Source organism: Pristis pectinata, chromosome 2, assembly GCF_009764475.1.
Source record: "Pristis pectinata isolate sPriPec2 chromosome 2, sPriPec2.1.pri, whole genome shotgun sequence".
Taxonomy (NCBI): Eukaryota; Metazoa; Chordata; class Chondrichthyes; order Rhinopristiformes; family Pristidae; genus Pristis; species Pristis pectinata.
In genome coordinates, this window is record NC_067406.1 from 114,019,171 (window position 1) to 114,034,286 (window position 15,116).

General features: G+C 38.6%; 1 protein-coding gene across 1 annotated transcript in view; it reads right to left on the bottom strand.

Moving 5' to 3' along the window:
* lrba (LPS responsive beige-like anchor protein) overlaps nt 1-15,116 on the bottom strand; it is a 626,133-nt gene that overhangs the window by 359,900 nt on the left and 251,117 nt on the right. The window contains exon 36 of the mRNA XM_052010590.1: nt 4,764-4,930. Within this exon, the coding sequence (XP_051866550.1) occupies nt 4,764-4,930 (167 nt within the window). The remainder of the gene's footprint in view (nt 1-4,763; nt 4,931-15,116) is intronic.

A 15,116-nucleotide genomic window follows, 5' to 3' on the forward strand; every position in this document is an offset into this window, starting at 1 on the left:
TTAGTCAGGTCCACTAGACTTTTTATCATTCTTGATTGTATCAGTGTCATTTCCCATTCTCAATCCAAACTAAAATTTGTCAATTTTGCTTTCAATTTCTTAGCCTTGCTTATCTTCACAAGGAACCTCTCCAACAGTTACTCTCCTTGACTTCTCTATATCCATCTCTGGGACTAGACCAATGATTGAAAGCCCACTAGCTCCTATAACTACCATGATTACTTCCCATTTCCTGTAAAGGCTCCATTCCATTCTCCTGGTTTCTCCAAACACAGTGCATCAATTCTGACTCTGCAAACTTCCGTATCAATGTTCCAGATGAATCTTACTACACCATGCTGACAGGGCACTCAAATGTCTGCATCTCATTTCCTGAAATTACCTCAACTCTTTATATTCATTTCCTTACAAAGTTCTCCTTAGCCTCATCTTCTACCGCACTAACTATATTCAATGGACCATTTTCCCCCATGATGCTACTACCAAATACTTCCTTCGTCTCCCCTTTCAGCATTCTGAAGTGAAGTGAGAAACTTCATCCATTCCACAATTATTCCCAATACCTAATCCCCATCCCACAGCACCTATCTGTGCATGCTCAAGAGATGCAACAACTCTGTTTTTATTGTACTCTTTCCCCACTGTCCAGCACTGTAGACATCTGTTCGGGTGGAAGGGGAGGGGGTGGGAATGGAATGGCTTCAGAGCAATGAAGAGCCAGGGAAGCTAAGAAAAAAGAACTGAAGCTCATTAAACTCTGATATCTACAATTTTTATCCTGCCTCCCTTGCTGGGCTCCCATTCTATGTGCCCCAGATTTGGTTTACAAAATGTGCCCACCATACTCAGTACTTTTTTGTCCTGTTCCCACCTACTCCAGCCTCAGTCCCTCCTTCTCTGTGGATTGTCACCTTGCCGTGGTGGAGAAGCTTGTATGGTCCTGAGATCCCGAGAGTGATGCCGTCTGGAGCTATGCTCCTGGTAGGGTCACCCATGGCGGTAAGGTCGATGGTGAGGTCCCTGACAAAGAACAATCCAACCAAGGCCTCAACGGTGGAACAGGCAGATGAAGTTATTTCAAACTCAATGGCTGTGAAGGCGGATGAAGGCTGCAACAAATCCATCAGCTCCAATTGTCGTGGTTTCCATGCCATTGGAATCAATTGGTTGATTTGTGAAGTATCGTGTGCTTTTTGCAGTGCAACATCAAGTACACGTTAAACAAATACACGCACAGGCGTCTTCACTCTGTGGGCTACCTCTGATCAACGGAACGAAGACCATCATCCTCGATCTCGAGGGATAGCCACGACGATGACCTTTCACCTCTTCATAAATATCTTGGTCCCAATTCCTCGTTTTTCTGACTCTCCATTTGCTAAAATCTCTACACCTCTATCATTTTGCCAGTTTTGATGAGGTCATCAATCTTAAATGTTAACTGTGTTTTTCTCTCTCCACAAATGTTACCTGGCATGAATATTTATTGTTTATATTTTCTTCAATATTCACCTTCATAGAGCTAATTCCAGTCAGTGCTTCCTTACCTTAGATACAAGCCTACCTGGACAAATTGCTCCACAAAACCAAATGCGACTTTATCAGAAAAGTCCTACCCAAAGAGCCATTAAACCTGTACCCCCAAGCTTACTGGCTCTCAAGACTATCAAAATTAGAAATCTCATGACTGTCCCTTATTCACAAATACTCAAAAACTTAAAAAATATAATACTTTTCTAAACATTTAAAAATTGTAATCTTTAAAACAATATAATGCACAAAGACAATTAACCATATTTAAGTTACCTCACTTAACTCAAACTAATGTAAATTGCACAAAACTGACCTCACTCCCTTAAACAAAATGAATCAAGTTACTCACCAGATACATTTACCAACATATCTGATGAGAAACATCAGGAAGTTAGCACTTGCAGCTGGACTCCATGAGGTGCTCAAAGCTGGATCACAGCCAGAATGATAACAAAAAGTATGTTGCAAGAACTTCAGATTTCCATATTCACACGTGTTCCATGTGTAACTGTCATTTTTTTTCTCAAAAATATTTGGGTCATTTGAAATTATATCCTATAAACTCCTTGGGATTTTGAAATGTCTATTTTTGCTCACCATAACATCATATTTTTTGTTCATTAAAAGCAGTCTTCTTGTATTAATGTTTAATCACGTACATTTATAACTCAAGCATCTGAGGTTTATTCTTTTTTCTAAAACAGTTTCAGATTCAAATTAATTTAACATCAAAAGACAGTTTTCAAGTACATTGGGCTGGATATCTACTAACAGCAAACACTACGACTTTGAGACAAGATCTGGATGAAGACATAACCAGAGACATTCCCTGTGCATACATTATCGAGTAATAAATCGACACTAATGGCATATTTACTCTGTATAACAGTTCCCTCTAAAAGCATCCGAAATAAAAGTAGTTTAATATTTTCCTTATATGCAGGTAACTGACTTTGCTAGAAAATGTTTTATTCCTTTATGAAATGCAGGTGTCACTTGCATTTATTACCATCTTCTCAAGTACAGTAGAATGTAAGCCACCTTCTTGAATTGTTCTAGTTCTGCTTTAAGTCCTCCCACAATGTTACTGGGTTGGAAGCAAACCCATTGACAATGAAGAAACTATGACATATTTCCATGTCTGGTGTGCAGTGGCGCAGATGGTAGTGTTCAAATGCGCTTTCTGCCCTTATCTTTCATCATTATGGAGGTCATTAGTAGGTAGATGTTAGAGCAGCCAAGTCAATTAAATGATGTGCATTTTGCAGATAGTAACATTGCAGCCACCACATCCTCATGGTAAAGGAAGTGATTGTTTAAAAACCAATTAAAATGTAACAGCTTGCCTTGACTTACTGTTATGATGTTGACATCTTAAGTGAGTATTGCCGGAGCTGCACTCATCCCTTCCATCACACTCCTGGTTTATACCTTACATATAGAGGTGAATCACCTGCATGTTTCTGGGCAATTGGTCTATTGTGTCATTTGTTAATGGTGTGGAACTCAGCATGATAAAGCCACCGAATGTAAAGGTTAGATGGTTAGACTTTCACTTGCTGTAGTAGTATTACCTGGCACATGTGAAATGAATATTACTTGCAATTAAACATCCCTTGCCAGAAGACTTAAGTTTGGCTGCATTCAAGCATGAACTGCTTCATTTTCTGAGGACTTTCAAATGGAATTGAAGATTAGGCAATCATCAGCAAACACTCCTACTTCTGACTTTATGAAGGTGCAGCTGAAGAGGTTAAGCCTTAGATACTGCCCTGAACAACTCCTGCAGTGGTATCCGGAGAATGGGATGATGGACCTTCATCAGCTGAAACCAGCTTTTTTTGTTCAAGCTAATAGTCCAAACAATAAGTATTTTTCCCGTGATGTCTGATTTCAGTTGTACTATGACTCCTTGATACTAGACTTAGTCAAATACCACCTTGATGTCAAGGGAAACTCTCCTCAAAACTCTGGATTTCAGCTCTTTGGTCCATGTCTGAACCAAGGTTGTAAAACAATCTGAAACTGAGACATCCTGGTAAAACCCAATATGAGCATTGGTGATTGAGTCCTACTTGGTAGCACTGTCAACAACTCTTTTCAACACTGTTGATTGAAATTAGCCATGCTGGATTTGCCTTGCTTTTTGTACATACCTAAGCAATCTTCCACATTAATGGGCAGATACTATTGTAGGTTGGCTAGATGTATGACTAATTCGGGAACAGTTAAAATGTTGCCTGATCCCAATGCCTGTGCTGTATCCTGTACTCTCAGTCATTTTTTTCTATCATGTGGAGTAAATCAGATTGGATGAAGGCTATTTTTTTTAATTGTAGGAGTCAATGTGGATCATAAAATCCTGACATAGCTGATTGAAGACAGTTACAAAATCTTCAGCCTCATTTTTGGTATTCATGCAACAGGCCTTCCATGCTTGAAGAGGCAGTTGATTTGGAACTCCCTCCTTCCCTTAACTGTTCAACTTTACACTATTACTCATGACTAGATGTGACAGGTTTACAGGACTTTGCTCTGACCTGCTGTTTTTAGGATTGTTTGTTTTTCTATTGCATGCTGCTTAGTATGGATGTGGTCATGTCTGGCATCTCATTCTAAAGTATGTCTGGGTGCTACACACAATACATTCTTCTACATGCCACATTAAAGCAGGGTTCATCCCCTGACTGGATGTCAATGGTAGAATGTGAGAATTCTGATCCATGAGGTTATGGACTGTGGTGGCTCATGACCCATAGTACCTCATTACTACCCAGTTTTGAGCTTTCCCAATTGGTGCAATGAAGTTCCAAACAACACAATGAAGGGTGCCCTTCTTGTGAAGATGAGACTGTCTCCACAAGAACTATGCCATACTCACTCCCACCAAAGTTGTCATGGACGGATGTAAATTGGTAAAGACATTGTAAAACAGGTTTATCTTTAGACTAGTTCTCTTACTACCAGGTAGCAGTAGGCGATTACATATTTGACCTTTCCTCACAGGATGGCTGAACATTGTGTGTTGTACATAAGCTTGAGGCAATACTTTATCATGTTGAATTGAATAGCTGTGCAGTATTTTTCAATAACCAAACATATTTATAATCTACATGTCTGAAGTTTCTGAGTAATGGTTTCTATTACACCTACTAAAGCCCATGATCATGCAACTGCACTGAGGGATCCCTTTTTGAGCTAAACTTTAAATATAAAACCAGTAGATTTACCTTAATGAAGAGCTTCCCCAAGCACCGTGCTTATCTGTCAAAATGTTGATAATCTTCTGTATTAACTGGGTTGATGTCACATGATCACGATACTTTGCTGCTCTTATTAGGTGATCACACATCTTTTCTTCTTCACGTCTTTCCGCTGAATACTGGGCACACAGAGACTGTCAAGAAAAGGATTAATGTATTTTTATTTACAATGTTATCATTTTTACAATCAGACACACCAAGTCAAAAGGGCTGTGGAGAATTGGATCATATTTTTAATGTCTTCTTGAAAGACTGTATCATCTTTCACACATTTATTGCAGCACTTCTAGTATTATCAGTTGATGAAAATCAGAAGTCTTATCACTACATTTCACTGACAGAGAGCAAACCTCCTGATCATCATCAGCTGTTTATATGGAGGAGAAACAATCTTTAGTTAATTGTTGAAATGAATATTTAATAACTTTCAGCTCTTGACAAATTATGGTTAAAAATTGAAGTCTGGGACATCAATTTACACAAGCCCGGAGTACGGCAATATTGTACCTATTTCTGGTTGTGTCAGCATGCCTTGGAAAATTCAATTCCCAAGTTTTTGGTTATGTTTTCATTTCTACTGGCATTTTTTTTCCATATGCAAATCTCCACCAAGTGACATTAATAATAATGTAATGTCCACAATTCCTTAATAGTATAATTTTCAACCTCATTGGTCTGAAAAATGATGGTTCTTACTTATTCGCAGAAGAACCAGTATTTACTAAAATAGTTTCCAATGAAATTATGCAACTTTGGAAGCCAACCCTAAAACTGCATTCTTTGCCCTTACTGAGATCCGTGAGTTCAAACGCACTCTTGTGTGTGATTGGACTGCTTTGCCTGTGGAGGTCAAAGTTATGGCCACTCTCAGCTCTCTAGCCTCAAGGTCATTCCTATGAGTAAAAACAGAAAATGTTAGAAACACTCAGTAGTCAGGCAGCATCTGTGGAAAGAGAAACAGTTAATGTTTTAGGTCCAGGACCCTTCATTAGAACCAATATTCAGGTTCTTACGAAGGGACCCAAACCTGAATTGTCAACTGTATTTCGTTCCACAAATGCTGCCTGATATACTGAGTGTTTCAAGCACATTCTGCTTTTATTTCTGCAGGATTTTTTTATTCTCATAGCTTGTTGTTCACTGCTGTATTAGGGAAGTCACGTAACCTCCACACTCATGGAGAGAAGACCAATTACAGCAGAGCAGAGCAGCCTGAGAAATTGTGAGAGTTGCAGGCTTCCCAAAAATGTTGGCATTCCAAGACTGCATTCATGTGGCATTACTCCTTACAGAGAGCACCCTAGCAACCTCCTACCCTGAATAGTCTCCATGACCGCCTTACAAAAAGAACAAGCTGAATCATCTGTCTGGTTGACCATGACTCACCAAGAATTTGTAGCCACAATATACAGCGTTCGCATTCAATAAATGGGCTTTAAGCAAACTTTGCATCACTCAATCATCAGAGTGTTTTATGGAGGCCACATGCCAGCCTCTGCACATAATCATGAAGGGCCATGTCTGGTCTTCCCAGGTGATTGTCATGGAAATCCTTGAAGGTGCTTCTCAGATCTATCCATTATTGGGACTGGGAAGAGCTTCCATCCCCTATTCGAAATAATGACTAGGTTGAGAAAGGTCACCATGACTTTCCATGTCAATCATGTGGGAGAAGGGATACATTAAAAAAATAATCACACAGTTAGATTTCACCTCTTGTAAAAAGATTCACTAACACTGCAAGTGATACCTACCACCTACCTCTCCCACAAGATTCCTCTCCTGACCCCCACCCACAATCCCCAAAAGACATATCCAACAGATCTATATTCTAGATCACACCTCTGTGGGAGCTTAGTCCCATTCCCCAAGTCAGAATGAGCCAGAATTCCTGTTTTTTCCCAGGGTCCCAGTCAGCTTTCTTGGCAATCAGTGATTCAAACTGTACGGCACAGTAGCGTAGCGGTTAGCACGATGCTATTGCAGCGCCAGCGATCGGGGTTCGATTCCAGCCACTGTCTGTAAGGAGTTTGTACGGTCTCCCATGTCTGCGTGGGTTTCCTCCGGGTGCTCCGGTTTCCTCCCACATTCCAAAGATGTATGGGTAGGTTAATTTGGGTTTAAAATGGGCGGTGTGGACTCGTTGGGCCGGAAGGGCCTGTTACCACGCTGTAAATAAAAAAAAATGCACCAAAAAATGAGAGTGCAGCCTGGATCACTAAAAAGGCAAGGTGAGGGGGGGTGGGGGGGGGGGGGTGCAGGCTGGTGGTGGTCATCATCAATATATAGCCTGGGAGATTATGCTACCAGAGGATGGCAAGAGACTCAATTCGCAGAGGAGCTGGTGGACTGAAATTTTATCTACTGACTCTACCCATAAGATTTGATCTATGGACTCGACCCATTCAACCACTTTCAAACTCAAACGAGGTAAGAGCAGTTACTCCCGTAACTGTCAGTCAACATATGCCCAAAATATCTCCTGTAGGCACCATTCTTCAACAGCTTATCTTGGCCCCTCTAACCCCCTGGGGTAAATTCACCCACCATCCTCCCCCAAGCCCCCTTCCATCACCACAGCAGTCATTAAGCAGCATGAATCCTCCACCCCACCCCTACAGCAGTTTATAAGGTGGTACATCCTTTTAAAGAGCTGGCTGCCAAGACTGCAGCTGCTAATCCAAATGCCAGTAGCTATGAGAACTTGTAATTGATTGAAAGACGGTGCCCTGCTGAAACCCACACACAGCACAGCACTATACATGCATTTATAGGTGGGACAGTTGAGAGAGCCACTGGCTGGCACTGTCAGAGAACTGGGTTCAATCCCGACCTTGGGTGCTGTGTGGAGTTTGCACATTCTCCCTGTGACTGGGTGTGTTTCCTTTGGGTGCTCCAGTTTCCTCCCACATCCCAAAGACATGCAGGTGGTAAGTAAAAATTGGCCAGTATAAATTGTCCACAGTGTATAGGTGAGTGGTAGAATCTAGGGGGAGTTGGCGAGAATGTGGGGAGAAGAAAAATTGGGATTAACATAGGATTGGAGTAAGTGGGTGGTTGATGGGCTGTGCAGACTTGGAGATCCAAAAGGCCTGCATCCATGCAGTTTCTCTCTATGACTCTATGAAAACTCAGCAGTGCTTTTCTGTGAAACCCTTAACTGAAGATTTTGGTTTTATAGAACTTTAGTAAGCAGCAATAGGGTGACCCACAATATTATATTAACACTATTAAAAGGTGGCAAAACAATTTCTAGATTACAGTGTTTTAAAAAGAAATGACATGAAAATCCAAATTTAACTTCATGGCTGCAATTAAATTACACATTAATAGGAAAAATTCCATAATGATTTACAAATAGAAATAAACAAGAATATTTACATTTATTATACATCCAGAATTATATCATAACTATTAAAGAATCACTATCCTCATCAGTGACATCTTTTGAGAGGGCAGAAGAAAGAGACTGAACGTCAGTGGAGTTCACACAATCAGACAAACAGTGTACAGTAAAACAAGTCACTCAATATTTGTAAGCCCTTTCTGAAAAGTACTTTTTAAACCTGAATGCTTGGAATAAAGCTGTTAACAGGAATTACCTAAATTAAAATTAACCAAGGGATATGCAACTTTGTAGCAATAATCAATAAAAACAATTCTACATTTCAAAGAAATGCTGTATGGTTTTCACATTTACCCAAATATTGGTTTAATTTTTACTTTTCTTTTTCACACCATATATCAACACATACACTTTTGCATATGTATTTTAATAGTTATAAAATGTTCATATTTCTATTTCATACAACGTATTACATGAAATTCTGTAAATTATCCTTGCTGATGTGTACCTGAAAGGAAGATGATCTCCACATCACAACGTAATTTTTCTGGTGGTAACGGCAGCATAAGTACCAGGTTTCCCATATTACTCTGAAACTGACAGCTACATTGGAATTTCAACACAATCTCCAAAGTTGCATTCAACACATCTATGTTTGCCTCTCTATCTAAATCATAGGAAATCATGGGAATTGATGCAACTTTCAGGTACTTAATAATTAGTTACATTGTAAGTAACCTGCATATCATACACTTGATTCCAAAGTGGGTTTTTAATGGCATACTAAACCCTAATAATGGCTACCTGGCCCTGAAAAATTAATTTTACATATGCATTTTTCAAATCCCTCAGAAATATTTCAAGCCATAAGAGATTTTGAAACAAAATATTTCTTAAAATACTTATGATATTCTACTTTAAATACATGTTCTAAACTTGATTTTGCACTTTGCATAATGTTTAAAATGCTAATTGAAACATTGTGTATTTTGCTTCTGGGTAAGCTGTCAATGAAAATTATTTGATGTTACTGGTGGCTCAGCAAGCTTGATAGCATTACAGCAGCTGGTAGCTAGGGATTCCTTTGAACTGCTGCCTGATGGTAGCAACTGTTGGAAAAGGGGAAGTTCTCACTAGAGAAATCACCAGATCTTTGGAGGGAACTTCTTCCAAGGTCAGTGGCAAGCACTGCCTCTTTGCCACTAATCACAAATTCTGGTTGCATACATTGTTCACAGATATTGTGGTATTCAGCATCAATTTTATAACTTTATCACATCAGGAAACTAAATTCATTTACGTGTTTTTCTTTTTTCAAATACATACTGATTTCAAGATCTGCTCAATGTATTTCCAGTATATATCCTGGCGGAAGTATATAAACAAAATACTGGGAGAGGAGTTAAAAGAAATGGTGAAAAAAGGTGGATGGAATAAAGTGTTTAGTAAATGTCTTAGAGTGCCCTATAATTTACAGTTAGAACCTCCTCCACAATTTAACCATTAACTTTTCAAGTCTGACATATAATCTATAGCTATAAATCATGTTAACAGGTTACGCTTTCCCTTTTATCAATCTCTGTCTCCTTAAAGAGAAGTTTGGCTTTAAACATGTGATCAAAAGGAAATCAAACAACACTTAGTAATGACAGATGGACTTGCAGGTGTAAATGGTAAATCCAATGAGGAATTGGGTAATTATGCCAGCATAGAATTACAAATATGAAGCTATTGTATGTTAGTCAACTTATTTTATATCCTATTGACAGCCTCTACTGAGCCTTGATCTCATGAAAGTCTGGATAAACAGGTTTGAAGACTACCAGTGTCATCCTTAGTTGTAAACTTGTAAATCCTTTCATCTTTGGTTAATATCACCTTAAAGCAGAAACTCCAATGACCTTGATATCACAGAGAAAGTAAATAAAATGACCAATAGAAGAATAAAGCAATGAAATGCACCAATGCAATGCTCTAAAGAATGTGTCTAAACAAGCCATGGTCACATTCAGATTAATTAATTGGAATGTTGAAGAGGCATTAAATGAAATTAAGATTACCTATGTATGATGTAGTTTAGTAATTTTATTCTTTAAAAAATATATATATACTCTCACCTTCTCTGTATGCTTAACAAAGTTGCATTTCTAAGGGGTCTTGAAGATAGCAAAATATGCAAAATGAGTTTGACAGAAGTGTTAACAAAATTTGGTACCGAGCCACATTAGTTAAAGCAAATGACCAAAAGGCTAGTCTAAGAGATAGCTTTTAAGGAGTGCTTAAGTAGTAAAGAGAGGTTGGAAGACAGAGTTTTAGGAAGGCAATTCCAGAGCTTGGGGTCTTGGCAATTGAAGGTATAGTAACCAATATTGCAATTAAATGCAGGGAATATCAAGTGAGGGGGGAGGAAGAAGGATTTGTGGAGTGCAGCTATAGATCTGGAAAGCAGAGACAGGAAAGGGCTTTCTTGAAAAATGGAGAATTTTAAAATCAAGGCTTTTCTTGTTCAGGAGTTAATGTAGGTCAACAAGCCTAAGGGGTCACGGGTGAATGGAGCATGATGTGAGTTAGGGCACAGATAAGAGAGTTTTGGAAGACCACACAGTTATGGAGATAAGTACCAGGAAGGCCGATCAGGATTCCACTGCAGATGTCAAAGTTAAAAGTTAATAAGGAAATGGATAGGGTTTTCGCCATGTTTGAGGTAGGAGCAGAGCCAGGTGACATTGTGCAGGTGAGTTCAGTGATCAATGTGATGGCTTGACTGTGCAACCTGAAGTTTATCTTAGTCTTGCATTTCCAATTTCTAGCATTCATTGTTTGCTGCTTCTGGCAAGATGGAGGAGACAGCTTGAGCCATTTAAAAAGAATCACCCTGGATTATACATTAATGTAATGTCATCCATTATTAATCAGATAAGGTGTATTTCCGCAGAATGCCACCATTGCTTAATACAGAAACATTTTGCAATTTAAGGTCTTAAATATTTTTTCTAGCAGAGATATCAAAATCTAATGCAAATTTTAAACACTTACTGGAAGTTCATTGTTCTCCAAGAACAATCAATAAATAGACATTTTAAACAGGGGCTCTACTTGTTCATCCTGATGGTTCTAGTGCCTTTGCATTGTTAGAATTTAGTTTCTGTCGGGCTGCAACATCCTTTCTAAGATGCTAAGAAAAGTAATCAATGTGTTTTGCCACTGCCACAAACACACCACCCTTGTATCAACGGCAGCCATGGCCATCAATGCATGCTAAATTTGCCTTTCTAGTTTCTCCATCCTATTCAATTACAAGCTGAGCTTTCAAAGCTCAGTGGTAACTTTCCACTGCCTTGCTTATCAAGAATCTATCTACTTTGCTCCCTCCAGCCCCCCCACCCCGCCCTTTGAAGAAGAAAGTTTCAGAGATTTACAACACTGAGAGAAATAATTCATTTCACTTTTATCTTGAATGGGCAATCCCTTATTTTTAAACAAATACCATTTTTCTAGATTCTCTACAAGAAGAAACATCCTCTGCTTCAATTTCAGTGCAAATGTCCAACTCAGTTCTTTTAATTCAAAATTCTCATTCTGTTTAGATCCCAAAATGGGGTTATCAGACCAATTCTTTGTAACTTTCTCTGGCCATATAACCTCATTCAGAGCAGCATTACATTGAATCAGGCACTTTGGTTTTAACGTCTCATGTCCGAGCTCTGGCGCTCCTCACTAAGACACCCGCTGTCTCTCTAATACCCTTGTTACATAAACATTTCAATGACCAAGGTTCTGGTCACCCCAGCTAGTACTTCTTTCTTTCACTTTGCATCCACTTTGTGCATGATTACTTTTCTTAAAAAGTGTCTTAAGGAAACCGTTTGAATAGAATACAGGTATTCATCAACTTACAAATGAATTAAGCTCCAGCAAAAGGTTATGTTATGGAAACTCATAAATTGAAAAAGCAGTTCCCATCAGTTTGAATGCAAAGACTCTGCATTAAAACATTAATACGAGTTTCAAGAAGTGAAAGGAGACTTGATTGAAACATGCAAGATCCTGAGGGTGCATATGGAGAGGCTGTTTCTTCTCGTAGAGAATCTAGAAAAAGGGTATCTGTTTAAAAATAAAGGATTGCCCATTCAAGATAAAAGAGAGATGAATTATTTCTCTCAGTGTTGTAAATCTCTGAAACTTTCTTCTTCAAAGGGCGGTGTGGCGGGGGTGGGGGGGGGCTGGGGGGAGCAAAAGTAGATAGATTCTTGATAAGCAAGGCAGTGGAAAGTTACCACTGGCAGAGAGAAATACAAAGTTTACATTACAATAAGATCAGCCACGATGTTTAATGGTGGAGCAAGCTCAAGGACCGAGTGGCTTGCTCCTGCTTCTAATTTGCATGTTTACACTAAAGTGATAAAGAAACAGCGAATAACACTTGTTTGGCTTTAGGAGGCTGCTGCAAATCTGAGTGAATAGAGGTATATTTCCAATAGTCAATTGCATCAACAGTCAATTATGTCAATAGACTGTGATTTCTTTTTAAAAAATAATTTGCATCAGTGGTCTGTTTAAATAGCCACACAGCTGCGTCAACAAAGATCACTACCCACTCGACTGAGATTTCAGTTGCCTCAGATGCCAATTGCTAGTTGTTGCTGATATTATACAAAAAAAGCTTCTTCAATCAAGGGCACATACCCTGAAGTCAACTGCATTATAGCAAAGATTTATAAACAGAATGTTTGGAAATCAGGGGATACATGCAGTTATTCTGATGAAAGTAAGGATTCCAATGTACCATATGAAAAGAGTTCTCATAATTGAACTGACAAAGCATAAGTATATTAAGTAATCTGAAAATCTTGTGTGCCAACGTAAGAATTCCTGAATGTAAAATTGTTTTCATGCATGCAAAGTGCTGAGATTTTTCTGATACATACCACCATGATACAGAAATACAAAGCTCTCTTTTCACCGAGTATAATTTGTAAAAACCATAACAAAAGATTCTTGAATAATTAGACCATAGTAAGAGAGTATCCATGAACCAACATATAGTGCAAGAAACATACAGAATTAAATGCCACATCTCAACTTCCTGGAATAACCATGCACATTGCCATTTCACTCATACAAACTGTAAATAGTTAAATATTGTAGCTACACCTTCCCATTAGATCCAATAAAATCATTGCTCTTTGCAATTCCATTTTATTATCATGAGTTTGACAGCCAGGCCATGAATGCCATTACTTTTAAGTGCAGCAGTGTAATTTGTCTCCTTTAATATCTGCTTGCATGATAATGCCAAACTATTGTATCAGTTTACACAAAATTATCTGCTATTTTAAAATGCCTAAGCGATCTTAGGCATTTTTAAATGGTGAAAAAGGTGTAAACAGATTTAAATGATTGAAAAGTTAAAACAAAACAAATTAAATTTAATTAAAACACATTAAAATACAAAAATAATTAAAATAATTAAAATGGTGACAAGATGGTGCAAAAGGTGTAATGGGCGCTTGCCTTCATCAAATGGGCATTGAGCACAAGAGGGGATATCATGTTACAAGTGTACAAGATGTATATCAAAGACGTGAATTGTAATGATGCCAATTAAGGGAATGGAAATGGATGAGGACAAAAGATGTCAGTACAGATATTTGTACAATTCCAAGTGTAATTCTGGAGGGAGAAATCATTGTCTGAATTACTCAAACTACAGTACAATTGAACAAGCAAGCAAGCATAGACTCACTGAGCTAAGCAATAGAGGAAATGCTTCAGAGGTTAACAGTGTCCATAATGAAGTCTCCACAGGGTTTTGGGGGGGTGGGGGCAATTAAGGAAATATAGCATACCACTGTAAAAGAAAATACCATTTATAATACATGATTGAAGAGATTCAATAAGTTTTGGGAAAGAAAAGTCCAGTTCTAGAGCTGAAGAGCCAACTGGAAAAGGGATGGCAATTAGCAAGGACAGAAGGTTAAGACAATTTTTGAGAAAAAGGTGATAAAAACTACTTTAAGAGTGACTGGGATAGTAAGAAGGAGAAAGAATCATTAAAACTGTTACGAAGGATGGACACCTGGGTGATCAGTAATTTAGTGGTACAGGGTCAAAGTAGCAGGATGCAAGTCTCATGGCGAGGAACCTGGAGATGTCTTGAGGGAAGATTGGAGGAAAATTGGAGAAAGATATAAATTCAGCACAGCGCATGAGGGAAGCCTGGTAGTGGAAGAAAGCAGAGAAAGCAGCTGTACAGATAGCCTCAAGCTTAGAAACAAAGAATGAAAAAGAGACTATCCAACCTAACATGATCTACTTGAAAGAGATAAGCAAGTTACCCCATTTCTTTCACCACCAGGCTTCTGTCTAGCCACCTAACCACATTCCGTACAACACCATGGCTTGGATTATCCCGGACCCAGCCTGCTGCACTGGCATTTGATTTCCAATTACAGAAGGCTGGGCAAGCTGATTGGGCACATGTGGAGGCAGAGGGGCTCAGAACAGTGAAAGGTCTCAGGAGTCAAATTCTAATACTCTGCATCATCTCAACAGTCACTGACCAGCTGTCAAAGGCTTTTTAACTATTTTTAAATGATTCTGATAGAGACTTTAAAGAATTATTCAAACAGATTTAAATGATTGAAAAGTTAAAACAAAATGAATTAAAATTAATTAAAATACAGTAAAATACAAAAATAATTAAAATAAAGTAAAATAAAAGCAGCTAGGATCAGCGAACCCATACTATTGAATGGGGTCACTGACAATAAGGCAGTGTTCTCCGGCATAAAGCCCTAAGTAAGATGCAAAGTACATCCCGGTCTCATCTGCAGAATATTATTGCTCCAGTACTGGGCTCAATGTTCTTGAATTTTCACAATGAATCTCTAATTTGGAAGTTTACCACTAGTCACCAAGAATCCATTTTTAAAGCAAACATTACATCTGTGGCTTTTTTGATAAAAATTCAA